We start from the raw sequence: 19,248 nt of genomic DNA, 5'->3' as shown, positions 1-19,248 counted from the left end.
ATAGTGAAAAATGTTTTATTCACAAGGAACATAGATATAACCCTCACCGTACTCTGAGATTTATTATATAGGTGTGTATCTTATACAGTTGTAAAACAGTCCTGTTTCTCATCTTCCGTTCCTTTAATTTCATTTGCAGGTTGGCGAAGCTGTGGTCTCTGGTTGGTTGTTTTTTCGTTATTTGGTAGTTGGAGGTATTTGCAAATTCCATGACATAGTTTTGATAATCATATGTGTATTAACTGCTTAACACATGCGATAGTTTGTTTTCTCTTGCAAGAGATTTTCTGAAGTAAGGTTTCGAATTGCAAACTGAGGTGCTTGCAGTATTGTGAGTTGTGGTGAAATCTTACATGCTTTCTACAAATATTTGGTCTTCTGTGACTTGTGATTTGAGTTAGTCACGCTAACCTAATTTCCTTTTGCCTGTTTTCTTTTGTCATCTTATGCTACTGCACGCTAGCCTAATTTCCTTCTGCCTATTTTCTTGTGTCATCTTATGCTACTGTTCAAATCAGACCTCTGATCAGCTTCATCTGATCATCTTAGACTTCTTTCTGTGAGATTATATATTGATAATATACTATCAAACAGTCCCATATTAGTCACATGCTTTTATACTAATTGATTCAGTTACCATTTCTTGCAAGTTTTGAAACAATACATTGAAATTAGGAAGGAGCTATAAACGCCCAATTATGTATTCCTAAATGGGTAATTGCTAACTTTAGGAAATCTTTCAATGGCACATAGAGGATATTATGACCTTTTCCTCTCAGGGAAAGAAGTTACTATAATTCACTTAGTAGTATCATGCAAATTCTGATCAATAGCTTTTTGCTTTGAATATTGTTTGCAGCATACGTTGGCCTTGCCACTGTTGCTGGCTTTATATGGTGGTTTGTTTACTCTGATACAGGTCCTAAACTACCATATAGTGAATTGGTAAGTTTTATATTAAACTAGTGTAGTTACATTTTTGTTCTTGATTTCCTCTTTTTTAATTTGATATTATAACCTTAAAACTGAAGTCTCAACTTTTCCTTTTTTTTCCTTCAATTTTATTACTAATTTTTATGAAGTTAGAACAGAAATTTGTGGATAACATTTAGGAGATGTCATCAAAAATTGATGATTTGGATCAAATGTCTTAAAATACTTAGCATGTTAATAAGCATCTACATTGCTAATGATGCGGAACTCAGTATCAACGATGTAATCCAAAACCCACACATACAAAATTAGCACCGAAAGCTTAATTTCTAAATAAACTGTCCCTACTTAATTCACAATCAACCTATAATTGGAACTAAGGTAATCGAGATAAATGAATTGATTATAACTCCATAAAGGAAATCTTGATGAGTTGAAATCAATTGGAAAAAATCAATTTAAGGAAAAAGATTGAATGAAAACGTCACAAGTTATCTTGATATGTGGACAATAATTCTCTAACAAGAAAGGTCGAAGACAACTCACCACTTGAAAAGTTAGAAGCTTTGTGTTTTATTGACTTCAAATTTGAATCTTGAATAATTTACAACTAATTCTTGGGGCCTATTTATAGTTATAGGTTAAGAGAAATATAATGGAAAATAATCTCTCTGATTGATTATAAATATTTATTTAGGAAAATAATCTCTCTAATTATACATTAAATAAAATAAGAACTACTAATGGAGATATGATTGTCTATCTCGCACTAAAGAATATTTGTTACAAATTTTATTGAGATGTGGTCAATCATGTAAAGATCTCTTGAATTAAAGAAGATCTTTTGAAGATCTCTCGAAAATCTCTCGAATTAAAGAAGATCTCTTGAATTAAAGAGAATAATTTCATTCTTTTATTGAATGATATCCGGCCATGCTTAGAAAAAATAGGAACATCCTTAATTTCTCTTAATCTGTCAATAATCTCCCTTGAACCTATAAAGATCTTGTGATAAATGTTTTTTATGTTGGTTTTCTTATTTGTAAAGATATGATTTTGGTTAGGAAACTTGAAAAGATATGATCTTGATTCTCTCTTGATGGATTCTCAAAATTTCTTGATCTTAGTTTTCTTTGTCATTTAAGAAAAATATGGAGAGGGAAAGCAATTTCTCACCAATGGGAGGGATTTTCTTAAGAGGAAATTTGTGTTGTCGTACATTCCCTCTCTTGACTTGATGGATTTGGTTTTCCCTCTTTTCAGGCCTTTCAAGTGTAGCTCAAGACCCCTTTTAATGTGAAACCTGGGATCAATAACGCAATCCAAAACCCCTCATATACATCAGCAACTAGAAATTCGAAACCCTAAATAAACCTTCCTTACTTAACCCACACTCAACAAGGGAGTAAAAATCAAGATAATTAAAATGATGACTTGAATTGATTAAACACCATAAGATGAAACTTTGATAATTGAAATCAATTCAAGAGGGATTGATAAAATGGCACAAGCAATTATCTTAATAAATTAAATCAATTCCTACCCAACAAGAAGATTGACGAAAAATTCACTAGTTGAAAATTAAAACTTTATAATTTTATTATTTTCAAATTTAAATTATTATAAGTAGAAATTGATGAATTATTTATATTATAGGTTTTGTGAATAATAAGGAAAATAATCTCTTAATTTAATGAAAAATTTTTATAGGAAATTAAATTTAAAATAAAATAGGAAAACTAGTAAAATTAAGAGAATTACAATTAAAATATGATAGATATGATCTTCTTTTGTATAAACTTTTTTAAATATGTTTAAATATGTTTTCATTTTTTGCAAGATTTGGCATTTAAGAAGTTTTCCTCTTTTCTCAAACAAACTTATGATTTATGATTAATTTTCTTCCTTAGCCGATTCTCTATCTTAAGAAAAAAGATTTCCTGAGGGATTAGGAAAGAAAATCCTATGGGAGTTTTCCCTTTCTTTGCTCACATCACATTCTTTCATGGATCCATTCTGTAATATAATTTGAAAATCTTCTTTAAGTTTATTGGTCCATGTTCTTGGACTTGGTCCACTTAATTAGATTATTTCTTCCATATGTTCCAAGTCCATCATATGAGGCTTCCAAATTTTGCTTCTCTCTATGTGGCCATTGTTTGTTGCTCAAAACACTTTGATCTACCATAGAACAGCTCAAACCGTGACTTCCAAGGCTTGGATGGTCCAAGCCGCGGTCTCCTCGGTTTAGTTGGTTTTTTGAAGAGTCCAAACCGTCCATGCTCACATCAGCTAATCTTGGTGAAAATTAAATTTGTTGATGAAGTGCTTTAACATGCCTGATAAGACAGTTCCACCTATGAATCTTCAATTATGAGAATCCCACATCTTAGTCACATATCCTTTCCATTAGGCTTAAATAGAAATAGGCGATGGAAGGAGAAATTGATCGGAAAAATTGTTGTAGACAATTATTTTGAATCTTAATTATTTAAGTTCATATTTCTTGTGAGTAAAAGTATGTCTAGTTGAAGGTTAAAACAAGATTTGAAGATGACAGTTAAAATCTAGAATGTGTTTGAGAAGAATACAAATTTATTTTCAAACTCATATTGTGCTTTCATAAAATCATTTTTCGAACATTGTCTCATTTTAAAAAACTATGGTGTCTCTGGATATATGCATAGATTTTGAAAATAAAAACTCAAACAGTTTTCTACAACTAAACAGTGCATGAAGTTTTTGAAGTCCCAAAAAGAAGACAAAAAATTAGGAACCAAAAATGTAACTAAGCTGTTCAACTATTATGTGAAAGGATTATTGATATATTGTAATTAAGCCATTCAATTATCATGATACACAGTAGCTAGTAAATCACTTTGATGTGAGACAAATGGATGTTCTCTCACTCTCTCCCTCTCTGAAATTTTCTTTCTATTAAGACCTGTTCCATATGCACTTCAAGCTTATTGGGAACTTATGATCCATTTCAGATGAGGTTTGACACCTGCTCAACAAGGGAGACAACTTATCCTTGCAGTGTATTTGAGGACCTGCATCCATCTACTATGTCAATGACTGTACTTGTTGTTGTTGAGATGTTTAATGCTCTGAACAACCTTAGTGAAAATCAATCTGTTCTGTAAGTGTGACTTGTTTCCTTATTATTATTGTAACTTAATCTAACTGTGAAAGCCGAAACTTATTATTCATTGATTTGATTTGAATTTTGTAGCTTATATGACTTAATTAGTTACTACTGATTACATGCTGTTCCTTACCTGATTGTTGAAGAGATTACATATCTTACGGCATGGAAGACTATAGATTTGATAAGGTTGACCATATTTTTTGCCCTTGATTCTTCTTTCTAGTCTTGCCTTTGGTCACCATGGTTTATTCGTAATGAACTCTCATTTTATCAAAACATATTTTCGCTGTAGTGTTGATCCTAGCACTGATGGACGTCCAGAAAATAGTAGTAGTTTTTGGTTGACAATCTACGTAAAGTTTTGCTGGACAATTAATGATGTCAATAATTGGTTGACTGACCAACTACCCCAAAAGCATAAACTTAGAAAAATCCCACTGGTATCATTTATATCTTAGAGAAAATCCCTTGCAGCTCAATTGTGAACCCAGCCACGAGCTAAATATTATGGGCCAACAGATTAAGGATACTCCATTACAAGTATCCCCATAATACTCATTGCTAATTTAGTGGATTATGATGGGGAGATTGATGAGTTTTTGGATCTGATGGCCCTATTATCCAAGTGCTGGATTGACTCCTCTGGGGGTAGTCCTGCTTGGCCTTATCTAAAGGAGGGAGATTTTTAGTGTAGTCAACTTATATGCATATTTGCTGCCAGAACGAAGTGGTAGCCAGATTCTCCTGGAACAAGATTTGGAAAAGCTAGGCAAAACCCAAAATGCCTTTTGAAAAAAAAAAGAATTCTGACAAGTGACGTGGCAGAATTCTCACTATATACAACTTAAGGGAAATGGGGAAACTTGTTGGCAGATGCCCTATGTGCCTTTGCAAGGATTGACCATCTGATGGTTCCTTTTGTTGCTCTCTGGAGTTAGAAGGTTGCGGAATTATTTTTTGAGGTATCCTCAATTTGCAATGAGTTGCTTCATGTTTAGTTGATGGTGAAGTTTGGGTCTGGTCAGATATTGGAGCATGCACATCTAGAGAAAAAACCTCCTTTGTCATGTTCATATCTCCATCTTTTGGGCTATTTGGGGAGAGAGGAACAAGAGTGTTTTTAGGTGCAGTTGCTCTTCTTTTGGTTGAATTAGAGATCACTGGTCCATACCCTGAGTAGTTGGTTTTCAAGGTGTCCCATTTAGTTGATGAGGAACCGAGGAACCTTTTAGACTTTTTGATTTATGTTCTGCCATCCTCTCTATATGGGCAGCTTCTTTTGTAGTGATATTCTTTCTGTCCAAAAAACATGGTTTTGCTATTTAGTTGGTTAATGTGCAAGAGATGGTGATGCAGCCAAAAAAGGAAAGGGGACCAAAGAGATTAAGATTTCATTTTATTCACAAGAACATCTAGTTTCATTCCCTAAATTTATTTATATTTAAACATAAAAAGTGTGGTGGTTAGAAATGAAATACTGTTTAGAAAATGGATTGAAAAGGTAGGATGAATATGAGAAGAATACAAAGTTGCATTTAAGAATTTCTAGAAAACTTTTTATCCAATAATACATTCTTTTTACCTTACAATTTGTTCAAAACTTTCTGTCTTTAATTTAATAACATATTAAGACAGATCATACATGCTTTTTATGCATAGAAGCATGAATTAGAAAATGAAAGAAAATGTTTTTGTGCCAATGGAACCCAATTTTTCCTGTTTATTTGATTAAGTTATAGGTACTTCAAGTTAGTTTCTGATGTAATTGTTTTGTTTTCATATTGATGGTGGAGTTGGTTTCAGTTTCTAAATGCAATAATTTCTTTTCCTTGAGATTGTTAAGTAGCTTCTTTTCAACATAGGGAAGTCTATTCCTCGGGAATAGTCTAAGTTCATTCCCATAGAAGTTTAGATGCTGATCTGTATAAATTTGAGGAGAATTTCAGAAAGGTTTTGAGTTTCCTAAACTAGATGGATATCTAAAGTAGCCCTTACTAGTGACTAAAAATTGGTCGTCAAGGCAGAAGGTTTAGCAAGAATTCAGATAACTTGCTAGACTTTTCATTGCAAAACCCATGATAAAAATTTAACCAACTTTATTTATAACCTGTTCTATTAATCTCCATAGATTCATTATCTTTTCAGATCAGTATGTATTGACAATTCTCTGAGAAATTGGAATATGATATGATATGAAGAAGGCAGCATTGTTTTGATATTTTTTTCTTTTGCAAGATGTTGTTATGCTTGGTGTTGGTTAGATTTAACGAAAAATGCTGCCATAATGCTCTATCACTCTGCTTAATTTCCAGTGTCATCCCTCCTTGGAGTAATCCATGGCTTGTTGCTTCAATTATCCTGACAATGCTCCTTCACATACTGATATTGTATGTGCATCCACTAGCTGTTCTCTTTTCTGTAAGTTGTTTTCTTTTTCAAAATTCACTGTCAAATGGTTATTTCTTCTCATAAATAAGTTGTCATTTCCATTCTTTTGTAAGGAATTAGTTTTATCACACGCAATGTTTTTTTTTTTTTTTTGCAGGTAACACCTTTGTCTTGGGCTGAGTGGACAGTTGTCTTGTATCTTTCCTTTCCAGTAAGTGCCATATCTTCATCTTAGTTTGTAAGCTCTTGATTAAGTTATGTTCAGATGGAATATTAGCTGAAACTCCTTAACCTTGGTATATGCTGCATTTTTCTTTTGCCTCTAACCATGTTAGTATCAGTGCAAAATATTTTGCTAGGAACTACTTTGCTAAACTGGCTTGGTTTCTTGCAATACATTGACAATAAAAGGAGCCACACGACTAAGATTCCTCTTTCCAATATGTTTATATTTTACCTCCTTATTGCTGATCCTTAGCTATGCCTAAACCCCATCCACATTGTCGCCCCAGTTTTGCAGAATTTTAGTTGTTGGATTATTCAGTGGTAGGTATATGTATATTTTCACATATCATCATTGAATATGCTTTTATTTTGGATGACCTAAGTTAGCCATTTTTTTAAGTGGTTATTCTATATACTGTGGAAAAATGAATTGTTGTATATTTTAGTGAGTATTAGGGATCTATATATATAAGTACTTAGCAATCATACAGAAAAACTCAATTAATTACAAAGATTTCTAGGGGTATATTACTAATATATTCATTATCCCACTTTCCACACAAATACACTTCCCAACACTCCCCCTCAAGTTGGTGAATAGAAATTATCCATTTCTAACTTGCCAATGATAATCTGAAAGTGGGAATTATTCAAGCTTTTGGTCAATACATCTGCAAGTTGTAAAATACTAGATATTTATATTGTTCATATCAATCTACTATTGACCTTCTCCTTGATAAAGTATCGATTAAATTTAATATATTTTGTCCTATCATGTGTACAAGGTTATGAGCAATGTTAATTGCTAACTTATTATGACAATAGAGTTTCATAGGTCTATCTCAATGAGCTCACACAATCCTTTAGTCATAGCCCTAAACTTTGACTCAATATTGGATCAAAATACTACCTTCTACTTCTTACTTCTTCAAGGAATGTGCATTATCTAGATGTAGATCTTATGTCGACTAATAAACCTGAATGATCAAGGTACATATATGCTTCAAGAAGCAATCTATTATTTTTGTTGAACGTAATTCCCTTTCCTAGAGTGCCCTTCTATACTAGAATATCTTATAGGCAGTTTGCAAATGTGCTTTTGTGGGCTTATGCATAGATCGACTCACTGTACCTACTGTGTATGCAATGTTTAGTCTTGTATATGACAATTATATTAATTTTTCCGCTAGCCTCTGATACATTTCCTTCTCCACCTTGTGGTCTTTCTCTGCTAGTCCAATATATGATTGGGGTCTATCGATGTATCAATAGGTTTACATTTTTGTCAATTTCCTTCAAGTGATTTAGAATATATTTTTATTAAGATATAAATATTTTGAGTTTGAATGGGTCATTTTTATCCCGAGAAACTATTTTAATTTTTTCAACTCTTTAATCTCAAATTTTTTAGGTAGGCATTGCTTGAGGATCTTCTTCTCCTCTTCATAATTTCCTCTAACAATTATATCATCTACGTACACTAGTAAGGCTCCTATCTCCGAGTGCTCGATGAATAAAGTATGATCTCTCTGACTCTGTTTGTAGCTCATGGATAGCATTAATCTAACAAAACTCTCAAACAATGGCTGGGGAGACTATTTAAGTCCATATAATGCCTTTTTGAGCTTTCATATTTTATTTTTCTCTCCTCCTTTAACAAACCCAGGAGGAATCTCTATACAAATTTCCTCTTCCAGTTCCCAATGTAGCATTGCACTCTTCACATCGAACTGTTGCAACTGCCAATTAAAGTTAGCAATTAGGGTAATAGGATACGTACCATATTCATCTTTGGAACATGTGTAAAGGTCTTCTGATAGTCAATTCTGCATGTTTAGATATATTGTTTAGTCACTGATCTTGTCTTTTATCAGTCAATAGTTCCATCAATAGTCTCAAAGTATATGGTTTTGAAATAAGAAGGCACGTGAAGTAATAAGCAAATGACTATTTTTTCGTTTTGTGACTCCATTTTATTATGAAGTATATACGCAGGAAGACTCATGAATAATTCATTATTTTTAAAAGGTGGTGGTTAAGGTGTGGTTAAAGTAATCTTGGGTGCTATCAGTTATAAAACATTTAATTTTGGCATTAAATTGGGTTTTAATCATAGTATAAAACTGGAGAATAGTATGACTGAGTTCAGTTTTAGATTTTAATATAAAAAATTAGGTAACTTGAGTACAATCATTAATCAAGAAAACAAACCGCCATGTCCTAGATATGTTAGGAATATTAAAGGAATCTCAAGCATTACTATGAATCAATTAAAAGGAAATTTTTTATTATTAGGACTAAAAGTTACACATTGGTACTTAGCAAGTTCCCATATATTGCAGTGTAAATTTTCATTATTGTAATTAGAAAATAAATAGGAAAACATAGCCTTAAATGTGGAAAATGAAGGAAGTCCTAAACAACCACAGCTTGTCTAATATGGTGGTAGAGATAACAATGTTGAGTATGTTAGGTGTATCTAGGAAATATAATTCGTCTTAGCCTTAGCATGTCTAGTTATCTTTCCCGAATTTGGTCCTGAAGTTCACAAAGAGAATGAGAAAAAACCACTTTGCAATTAAGGTAAAAAATAATTTGGTTACTAAAATAAGATTTGTACACAATTTGGGTGTATGAAGAACATTTCAAAGAGCGAGGTGGGGATTAAGTTTTTTTATGCCAATTTCTGCTACTATAATTAGTGAATCATCAGCAGTGCCAATCTTCCTATTGCTGGGACATGGAACATTAGTGTAAAACAATTTAGGGTAGTTTTTCATATGGTCAACAGCTCCTGAGTTCAATGTCCGTGACAATGCAAGGAATTTATCTGAGATATTTTAAACCATGAGAAATAGGAAACATACTTGAGTTTTCTGTGAAACCTGTACATTTAGGTTTTTCAAGTTGCTTAAGTTGGGTTCACAGTAGTTCTACTTCTGCCTTGAAACCATAGGTCTCTATGTTCTTTTCCTCTTGAGTTACATGTGCATGTTCATGGTTTTTCTTGTATCCCCAGTCATTGCTTGAGGCAGTCAGCTTCTCATGGAGCTTCCAACATATTCTTTGGTGTCCCTTGTTTTCTTGCATAAGCTACACCAGAAGATTTCCCTTTTTCCCCACCAGCAGCAGAAGTCTCACTGTAATTTAGTTCCTTTCCTAATTGTTGAAGCTTGGAACCTTCACGTACCATGGTGGAGCTTTTAAGTTATGCAGGACTAAGGATATTACTTCATTGCGAGGTTGAGGCTTGGAACCTTCATGTACCATGGTGGAGCTTTAAGTTGTGCAGGACTAAGGATATTACTTCATTGCGAGGTTGAGGCTTGGAACCTTCATGTACCATGGTGGAGCTTTAAGTTATGCAGGATTAAGGATATTACTTCATTGCGAGGTTGAGGCTTGGAACCTTCATGTACCATGGTGGAGCTTTAAGTTATGCAGGATTAAGGATATTACTTCATTGTGAGGTTGAGGCTTGGAACTTTCATGTACCATGGTGGAGCTTTAAGTTATGTAGAATTAAGGATATTACTTCATTGATTAAGGATATTACTTCATTGCGAGGTGACATCTCTTCTTTCCCTAGAATCTGGACTTGTACTTGATCATATTTCTTATTGAGAGCTGCCATAAATTGGTAAACTCTATCCTTTTCAACAATTTTTTTAAAGTGATTTTGTCCTTTTTGCTTTTTATGGTGATATTATGGTACTGATCAAGCTCCTGCCATACGCCTCTCGAAAAGTTGAAATACCTTGTGATTGTCTTGTTACCTTGTTTAGTTACCAAGATTGAATGGTCACATCACACATCTGCATTGCATCTTTCTCCTTGGAATAGATCTCTAGGATTAAATTCCAAATATCCTTTGGACAGACACAACTGGCTTATTGATCTCTGGTGCCACAAAGTTCCAGTGTCAAGCCATAATTATAGAATCTTCCTCATCTCAAGCGTCAAAAGTGAGATCTCTTGGTTTTGGTCCAATGCCTAGGATACTGGCTTAGCTTTGTTATCGACCATTGAAAATTTATTGTGACCAACTCAGGTAATCCTTGCTATTGAAACGATAGACAGCCTGAATTGGTTAAAATTTGCCGTTAATTTTGTGTTGCTCCCGGTAGATTGAGGCGTACCCTTCGATATTCTTCAGAAAATTTTTGAGCTTACCAGACTGGTGGTGGCTGGCTAGAGGAATTCAGGCGCAGGTGGAGAAAGTTGCGCTGCTGGTGGCTTTGCACATAGACACGGGCAACTGGATGGGCAGAGGCTGGCACAGCAGAGGGCAAGCGTTCAATTGGCAGATGCAGTGGCTAGGAGCAGCAGCAGAGAGCTAGACAGTGTGAGACAGATGGTGGTCGTGCAGATAGACAGAAATGCGTGCTACTGGAGGATTCTAGTGCTGGCGATGAAGGCCAGTTTGACTGCTGGTGGTGGTTGGTGGCTGCGACTGGTCTAGGGTGGCGAACTATGAAGACGCCTCACCTCTCTATAACTTTTTTGTAGTTCAACAACGAAGATCGAATAGGGTTTTTAATCTAATATTTTGATACCATGTGAAAAAATGAATAATCATATAGTTTATTGAGTATTAAGATCTATGTATACAAGTTCCTAGCAACCATATAAGGAAACCTAATTAATTATAAAGATTACAGGTACTCTACTTTCGATACAAGTACACTTCCCAACATATCTAAATTCATGTGTATGTTAGTATATTTTTGCTATATGTTAAGAAACTAAGCCTTGGGTTGTGGGAAATCAGAGTGTTTTTGGGAAATTTTCCAGAGTTAAAAAAAAAGAAACTGGTAAAAATCATGTTTAGTTGTTAGAAAGCAGAAAACTGAAATTTAAGAAACAAGGAGCCCATTTAGGATATGAAAGTATTTTTTTAGTTTTCATTTCCTAAATTCATATATATTTGTAAATTTTGCGTGAAAATCTGATAATATGTGTATGCGTGATATTTAGTTTAAATAAAATTTCTATAGAACTAATTTTGAATTTTTTCATTATTTCCGAAGAAGATATATATTTTCATCTTGTCACGCCTGCTTTTCTTCTAATGTTATATGCATGTAAGTATTCATGCATACATACATGTAATTGTTAGTATCCTCTGTTGGCTTTGGGCTAATGCTCACGGTTTTTTCAAGGGGTTGCCGTTATCTATGTCTTACAAGGATTGGATTTCTATTTGTCTTTAAGGTTTTCTATTTTAGTTTTTGTTTTTCTTGTTTCCTTTTTTGGGGTGAGGAATATCTTATGCTCTCTTGTTTTATACATTACTTCTCTCCTCAATAAAGTTATTTTTTTAATAAATATATATAATAAATACTAAAAATATTTCATATACCAAATGAAGGCTAAACTTTACATTGTAGGATTTCAATCTTCCAAGATCATTTTGATGCTAATTAATGCCAACTTTGAACAAGAAATAACATGCATATGATCAATATGACTCGGGAAAAATTCCCATGGTAGGATTATGTAATGCTAGCATTATATGGAGTACATTTTCAAGCTGTATCTTTGGAAAATCCTTCTTCAAAAGTATGTACTACAAGATGAAGACCTTAAAACTTATTGCAATCTCTAGTGTGCATGGAACTAGGGCATGATTATAGGTAGTGATTGCATTTTTTCTCGTAAATAAAGGAATAAATAAATAAATAACTGTTAGGGATGGCATCTTTTCTCTTAATAATTCATCATCTATTTGGTCTGCATGGCCAAATAACCTCATCTTATACGACCTTGCATCTGAACCGAAGTATTTCCTTTTTTTGCCATAGGTTATAATTATTGATGAGTTGCTGAAGTTTGTATCGAGGAATTCCAGTGGTAAAGTTTATTATTTCTTTTTCTTTTTTTCCTTTTTTTTTTGTTCTCGCACTATTTTTGATTTCCCAGTCTATAGATAGAATTTCATTGTACATTATCCTGTATTCTTGTCCCTTTGATATTTTTTTATTAAATCATTTGGGAATTTGTGCAATTATCTTGAACTTGTACCCTGAACCATTTTCATTCAAGTAATCACATCATGACCACAGTGATAGCTAAGTGGTAAGGGCGTCATTCTTTGTGCTTTCAGTCACATCATGAGAAAGGAATATTTCTCTTGCATCTGTGTTTGTAGGGTTGGGGTAACGGGTTTGAGGTAACAGATTGATTCTAGAGATCATTGATACGGCTCAAAATATCGGGTGAAAACTCCTACAGTTACACTCCAAGAGATTAGTTAGTTAAAGCTTGTAGCCTATTGCCACTTCATTTTAAGAAAAGAGTGATCACATCATGGTTTTATGGAAGCTTTTGAGGATTACCAACTGGGCCATTAGATGGTCTGCACTCATGTGTGACTATATCAGCATCTGATTTTCTTTTTTACTTGTAAATTTTAAATTTGATTCTATTTTTACAATCATCTTAATAAATTTGAGTGGATAATTTGTTTAACTTTTTATTTTTAATTAAATAATGTAATGGCCTGAAATCATTCTTTGGATGCAGGCATAAGATTCAAGTTCAGATTCAGGAGACCTGATTTACTTCCGAAAAAGGACTTGCACGATAAGTAGAAGATTCCATGCATAACTCAGATTTTGTTTACTCACAGTGAACTTACTCGAATACTGTAATGAAAGGAATATAGGAATTTATCTTTAGATATTTGACCAAATAGGATCTTCTGGTTCTTATAGAATCTATCACTAAAATACCCCTCTAAGCAATGCGAAAAGGGTTTCCATGAGATGAGAGATAAAAACTATAATGAAAAGAAATATTACTCAGCCTGCAGTATACATACTCGAAAGTGTAAGGACACCCTTGTACTAAATCCATGCATCTTTGGTGTGAAGATGGGGAAAGAAAGAAGATGCCCCAATGAAGTTCAGCCAAAGATATCTTGCTGCAATTGATATTAGGTAAACACCCTTGTGCTCAATTCATGCATGATTGTTGCAAATAGCAGTGTGGCTTTTGATACCGGAAGCAGACATCTGTTTTCTATCTGTTCACTCTAAAGAGGAGGATTGTATCAGTTTACAGGCTCATTAATTTATTGGTTTGGACAAAATATTTATGATAAAGCATAAATGATTGTTCTATTATTGTTTTTGTTCGCTTTGGTGGCAAATATAATTTGTCTCAGTAAGTCATGCGTCCCTATACATCCAATTAAACTCTGTTAGGAAGCTCAAGACATATTATTATGTTGATGGCTTAAATTCTTTCAAATACATTACCAGTGTTTGTAAAATTCTGACTGTCAACTTGAGGGCTATATTTATCTTGGCCACTTAAATTCTTTTTATTCCAGTATTAATTACTTAGATTTTCTCCCAATTTGAGGCAAAATCTCATACACCTAAGTTAGAGTTAGGAAACTTTCTTAATTATAGAGAAGTTAATGTGCTCTTTTAAAGTCAAATTTCTTCACTAGAATAATGTTTCATCAAGATTTAAGAAAAGTTGGTCGCATCATGTTTTTAAAAATCACATCCAGTGTTTGGACGGTTAGTATTGGACTGTTCAGGCCTTGTCATACATGTATAAACATATACAAAATATATATACAGAATACTGTGATTGAGAATGAGATGTATCATGATTTTGAAAGGTTATCAGAGAGGTTCTCCACTTATCCACCTTTTAAACATAACTGAGCTCTCTTCAGGTCTGAACATAGTTGTGTGTCCTCCACCCTGCCACGACTCACAGGAATGAAAAACAAAACTAAAAAAAATAAATAAATAAAAACTGGCAGTCATAATGCAGTATATGAAAATATTTTTTAAATTTATTAATTTGCGTATATATACGCTTCAATCTCTATAATATATGCACCAACTGCATATATATATATATGCACACACGTGTACGGTCATACATATTCATACTCTGTATGTATCTATAGGCACGTATAAATTGAAGTTATACATTTTCTACTTAAATTAGTTATATTTCCAACAAAACTATGTATCACGCATATTTTCATACACACCCGTATTATATAAAATAAATAACATGTATAAAAACAGAAACTATAATTTTCCACATTAAATAATTTAAAATAGATGGAGCTCGCTATATAATTTTTAAAAAATATTTATTAAATGGGTCAACTGTTAAATTTTCTTACCTTTATGGTGGCGAATGTCATTTTATTAGAGTAAGTCCTTGTGTACCTATATATCAAACTAAACTTTCTTAGGGAGCTCACTATATATATGTTAAGAAAAAAAATTATAGAACGTTGGAAATTAGTAGACAAATAATCTGAAGTTAAAGGATTAATCACCCTGCAACTTGACCACTTAGCATCCATGGCCTCCAGTCATCAACAATGGAGTAATTTAGAGATCGTATCCACGCCTGAGTTCCCAAGAATGGCATCGTCAAGTCATGATCTCCACTGTTGTTAATTCATAATTCAATTAGAAAATATAATTAACAAGATAATATAAATATATCTATAAATATATATACACCAAAGAATATATGACATAATAAATATAATATACTCATGTGATAATTAAAGTAGATCCATCTGGTAACTTTGTTTTTTACTTGTAAATTAAAGAACGGTAGCCCTTAACGCTGAGGTTTGCATGGTAAGGAATACTGTTTTGAATATCTCTAATATAAGGCATATTTTTGTTGCATCGCCGCCATTTCTCTATACTTCCCTGCAATCAATTCAATTATAATAGATTATTCCTCTAATTTCTCAATTACTTATCATTAAAAATTTTTTCATTATACTTTAATTTATATTTATAAAATTATTTATATTTTTAACTCCAAATATAATATATATATATAGTACAACTTTGTAAATACCTCGTGTATATGGAGTGCTTGGCGAACGCTATAGTCATTAGCCCAATAATCAGCCAGCAAATATCCGTAAGTCTATACATACACCCAAGACAAGTTAAAAGAGAAAAAAAAAAAAAGGAATTAAGGAAAATGAGTATATACATATTTATAACCTATTAACTGTTAAATATTCCTAATTAAATTTTTCACGCAAATATTAAAAAAAAATGAATGAATGAATAAATAAGAAGAAAGAAATATTTACGGGGCAGCCAAGTGTTGGAACTGATAATTGGGAGTCATGAAAATAATGAGAAGTCAGAGATCTTCTTTCACTAAAACTCTGTTGTGGCTTTGGGGAAGCAAAATCACAAGAAGGTGCCAAAATATAATTCTCATATAGCTCTGATGTGCACTGGAAAAAGAAAATGTATAAAAGAATTATATTGGAACCCAGATATAACAAACTTGCTTATTAAATTCATCTATGCAGAAACAACAAAAATTTGTGTCCTTAAAATAATAATTCATGCATGTATAACTCTTGGTGTCCTTAGGAATTTGCTTACCATTTCATAGGCTTCAACAGCTCTTGTACATTCTTTGTTGCTGGGATTCCCTCCTTCACAGTTGGACTTCCATGCCTATGGAGATTGTACTTGTATAAATAAAAATTAAACCAATTCTTTTTTTGTTTTTTTTCTCTTTTCCTCTTTATTTAATCTAGATGCTATAATAAACTATAATTTCAATACCAGTGATTCTAGTCTACCTTCAGTTTAATATTTTAAATTTGTTTAGTGACCCATTCAATCTTTTGTTTTCTTCTACATATTTTTTTTATTTATTAAAAGTTAAAATAAATGTATATATCATTTTAAATTTAAGCAAAAATATTAATGATTTGTAATTAGTAATTTATTAATGTAAAAGTATATGATTCATAAAAATACTTGGTTAAATGAAGTGTGTAACCGTGAAGAAATTATTTACCTCATAGATTTCATCGGATATAAGTCCCATCCCATGAGCAAATAAGAATCTGAATTTGCGAAAAGAAGTCAAGTCTGTCATAGGGCTTCCAAGTACATATCCCTGAAAGAATTAATCCTCTACTTATTCACACCTAATCAATTCAACTTTCAACACAATAATTATTCTGAAAGAATTAATCCTACTTGTTCCTAGCTATTAAAAAAAATGTATAAGAACCTGAAGATTCCTTAGAGGTTTGATGCCTTGTTCATTCTCTGCAAAGATAACAATTAGCCAGTAAGATAATCTTGCTTAGAGCTAATAATAGAAAGCAGAAGTTAATTTAACAAATTTCTATCTAGTAATTAAAGTGTTGAATATAATGAAGTTTCATTACCGTTTGAGATTTGTTGAACAAGAGCAGGCAGAGGAATGCCAGAGTAGGAAGACCCACCAATATATAATGGATTCAATAGAAATTCTGGATGAATTATCAGCCACTTCAAATAAATGCCAACAAGAAAGAGAAATTTTTAATCAATATGTATAACAAAATAATCAGCAATGTTGTTGATATGATGCGTAGATGTATAAATATTTTTGTTACATGGGTTTATAGATAGATTTTACAGGTAAGCTTATTTTTTTTTTTAATCAATTATCATATGATAAAGGAGGGTGCACAGTTCATCTCTCGGAGTATCGAATCTAAAAAAAAGAACAACCAAAGCATTACCCATTTGGAAGGAACTAATCATATTATGTCAATAATTTACAAGTTACTAATTATATTACATATGTAAATATATATATATATATAGGAGTTAAACCTTCTTAAGAAACTGGTTGATACGGTCAACTTGTCCGAAATCACTTGGTGGAGAAGCAGGAGGGGTTTTTGAGTAGGAAAATCCAGTGCCAACAGGTGAATCCACAAATATGATGCTGGCCACCTGAAAATTGAGCACAACCCTCCAAATTATAAGTGGAGAATCAGCAACCCTAATTAAACTATCACCTGATGATCAGCATTCATACTTCCAATTTATGGTGAATAACATATATATATATATGTATGTATGTATAGAATTATTAATGTAAATACCTTTGTCCATGAATATGGATTTAACAACAATGTAGGCAAGCTCCCATTATACTCCACCGCCTTGAAACTCAACGGACCTAAAACATTTAATTAATAAATAAAGTAAAATTACTAATAAATTAGATAATTACTGATCATGTAATTAACAAAATTTTGAACTGCAGTAAAACCAAATAAGATTGATGAGGTGAAGTTATAACCCTAATTTAAAATTTAAACACCGAAAAACTCACTGCTGATTCACAGTTAAAAAGAAAAATTTAAGGAGGAATTTGAGTTACCAATCTCGAAAGCGAGAGAAGAAATGGCGGAGCAGCCGGGGCCACCCGTTAACCAAAGCATGAGGGGATCTTCCCTGAAATTTCTCTCGGACTTGATGAAGTAGTAGAACAGCTGCACAATCTCATTCTCATCCACGCCTACATAACTGACAACAACAACACATCATATGCATATATATACATATATATAGATATAGGTCGTAATTGGTTTTAAATTTGCAGATAAATTCTTAAAATCATAAACTGCGTGTGTATGTATGTATGTATGTATATTTTGTAATTGCTTTTACATTTGCAGATCTATTCTTAAGACGGTAAGCTGTGTGTGTATGTGCGCGCGCGTGTGTGTGTGTCAACTGTACTGACCCCGTTTCGAGTTGAAAAGGCAGAGGTCCAGTGAAGCCGGGAAGAAACTGGAGGGTGGGATGAGAGAAAACAAGACAGGAGCAGCCGTGAAAGAGCAGAAAAAGGAGTAACCACGCCATTGTCTCCCCCTCTCCAGTTACGCGTTTCCATTGATTAGGAAAATATAACCAAGTCTGAAATTTAACGAAAAATAATTAAAATAAATTTTTTATAGAGTATAATGGCATCAAAAGAATTATAAATGCAAAAATAAAATTTTAACATAAACGAATAATTTTATACTTTTACTGTTATCATTAAATGTAGGAATTTATACTATTAATTATTTAAAAAAATTAAATGCAATTAATCTTTAAGTAAAAATTTAATTAAAAAAAAGATGCTGTGGATTAAATAATTCTCACTTGTTGAGATGCTTATCGTGTCCGGATGACGAAAGGTCACAGCACTAATCTCTAATCAATGCATTAGAATTATTGGACCATGAGTAGGACTTGGTTGACCGCTCTTGTCTTTTTCAAATATAGAATCATCTTCAACTTTACCAAATTATATCCTGACTACAAAAAATCATTTCAAAGATGTGTGTGTGTGTATATATATATATATATATGTATTCCTCTATTAGGGTAATTTTAGAAAGAAAAGTATTAATGTACATCAAGATTGCCATGTTTGAGAATGTTTAAGCACTAGCTGCTGTAAGTAGTTTAATGCATCTAAAGTGCTGATTTAGAAAAATAAACTGTTACATGTTTGAATAAATATATTTATTGTAAAATATATATATATATATATATATATGGGGCTTTGAACCTAATAAACAAATCCAAACACTCTCTAAGTTCTCCGGTCTCCACTTGCACAGATGAATTGTAAGACTCGTTACTTGTGATTAATTCATTTCAAGTCTTTGTCAAAATATTTTAGAATTTGAAGTAAACTGATCACATATACAAGTTCTTGCAATTCATTTGTCTCTATGG

General features: G+C 32.6%; 2 protein-coding genes across 8 annotated transcripts in view; one reads left to right on the top strand and one right to left on the bottom strand.

Annotated features, from left to right (window-relative positions):
* Positions 1-13,824, top strand: part of ECA3 (endoplasmic reticulum-type calcium-transporting ATPase 3) — a 57,201-nt gene extending 43,377 nt beyond the window's left edge. For 2 of the 7 annotated variants that reach the window (XM_088221367.1, XM_088221370.1), the window contains 7 exons: positions 140-194; positions 860-945; positions 3,927-4,075; positions 6,397-6,502; positions 6,630-6,683; positions 12,502-12,550; positions 13,223-13,824. In XM_088221367.1, the coding sequence (XP_088077493.1) occupies positions 140-194; positions 860-945; positions 3,927-4,075; positions 6,397-6,502; positions 6,630-6,683; positions 12,502-12,550; positions 13,223-13,290 (567 nt within the window). In that variant the 3' untranslated portion in view covers positions 13,291-13,824. Of the gene's footprint in view, positions 1-139; positions 790-859; positions 951-3,926; positions 4,076-6,396; positions 6,503-6,629; positions 6,684-8,108; positions 8,181-12,501; positions 12,551-13,222 lie in introns of those variants that run through there. The other 5 variants (XR_015819892.1, XM_088221368.1, XR_015819897.1 and 2 more) reach the window with 5 other exon arrangements.
* A 307-nt stretch (positions 13,825-14,131) lies between these two features.
* Positions 14,132-18,427, bottom strand: LOC110808416 (serine carboxypeptidase-like 2). The gene is made up of 14 exons (XM_022033907.2): positions 18,263-18,427; positions 17,897-18,042; positions 17,616-17,692; positions 17,341-17,463; positions 16,908-17,010; positions 16,748-16,785; positions 16,529-16,630; positions 16,105-16,179; positions 15,801-15,950; positions 15,557-15,628; positions 15,284-15,402; positions 15,015-15,128; positions 14,856-14,901; positions 14,132-14,418 (listed from the first exon to the last, which is right to left on the bottom strand). Exons 1-14 carry the CDS (start codon positions 18,379-18,381, stop codon positions 14,338-14,340), a joined length of 1,365 nt encoding a protein of 454 aa, XP_021889599.2. The 5' UTR covers positions 18,382-18,427; the 3' UTR covers positions 14,132-14,337.
* Positions 18,428-19,248: the final 821 nt, after the last annotated feature.

The sequence above is a fragment of the Carica papaya genome, chromosome 1 (assembly GCF_054855325.1).
Source record: "Carica papaya isolate Zhongbai chromosome 1, ASM5485532v1, whole genome shotgun sequence".
Lineage (NCBI taxonomy): Eukaryota > Viridiplantae > Streptophyta > Magnoliopsida > Brassicales > Caricaceae > Carica > Carica papaya.
The sequence above is the reverse complement of the archived record's forward strand: the minus strand, read 5'-3'. Positions and strand labels throughout refer to the sequence as shown.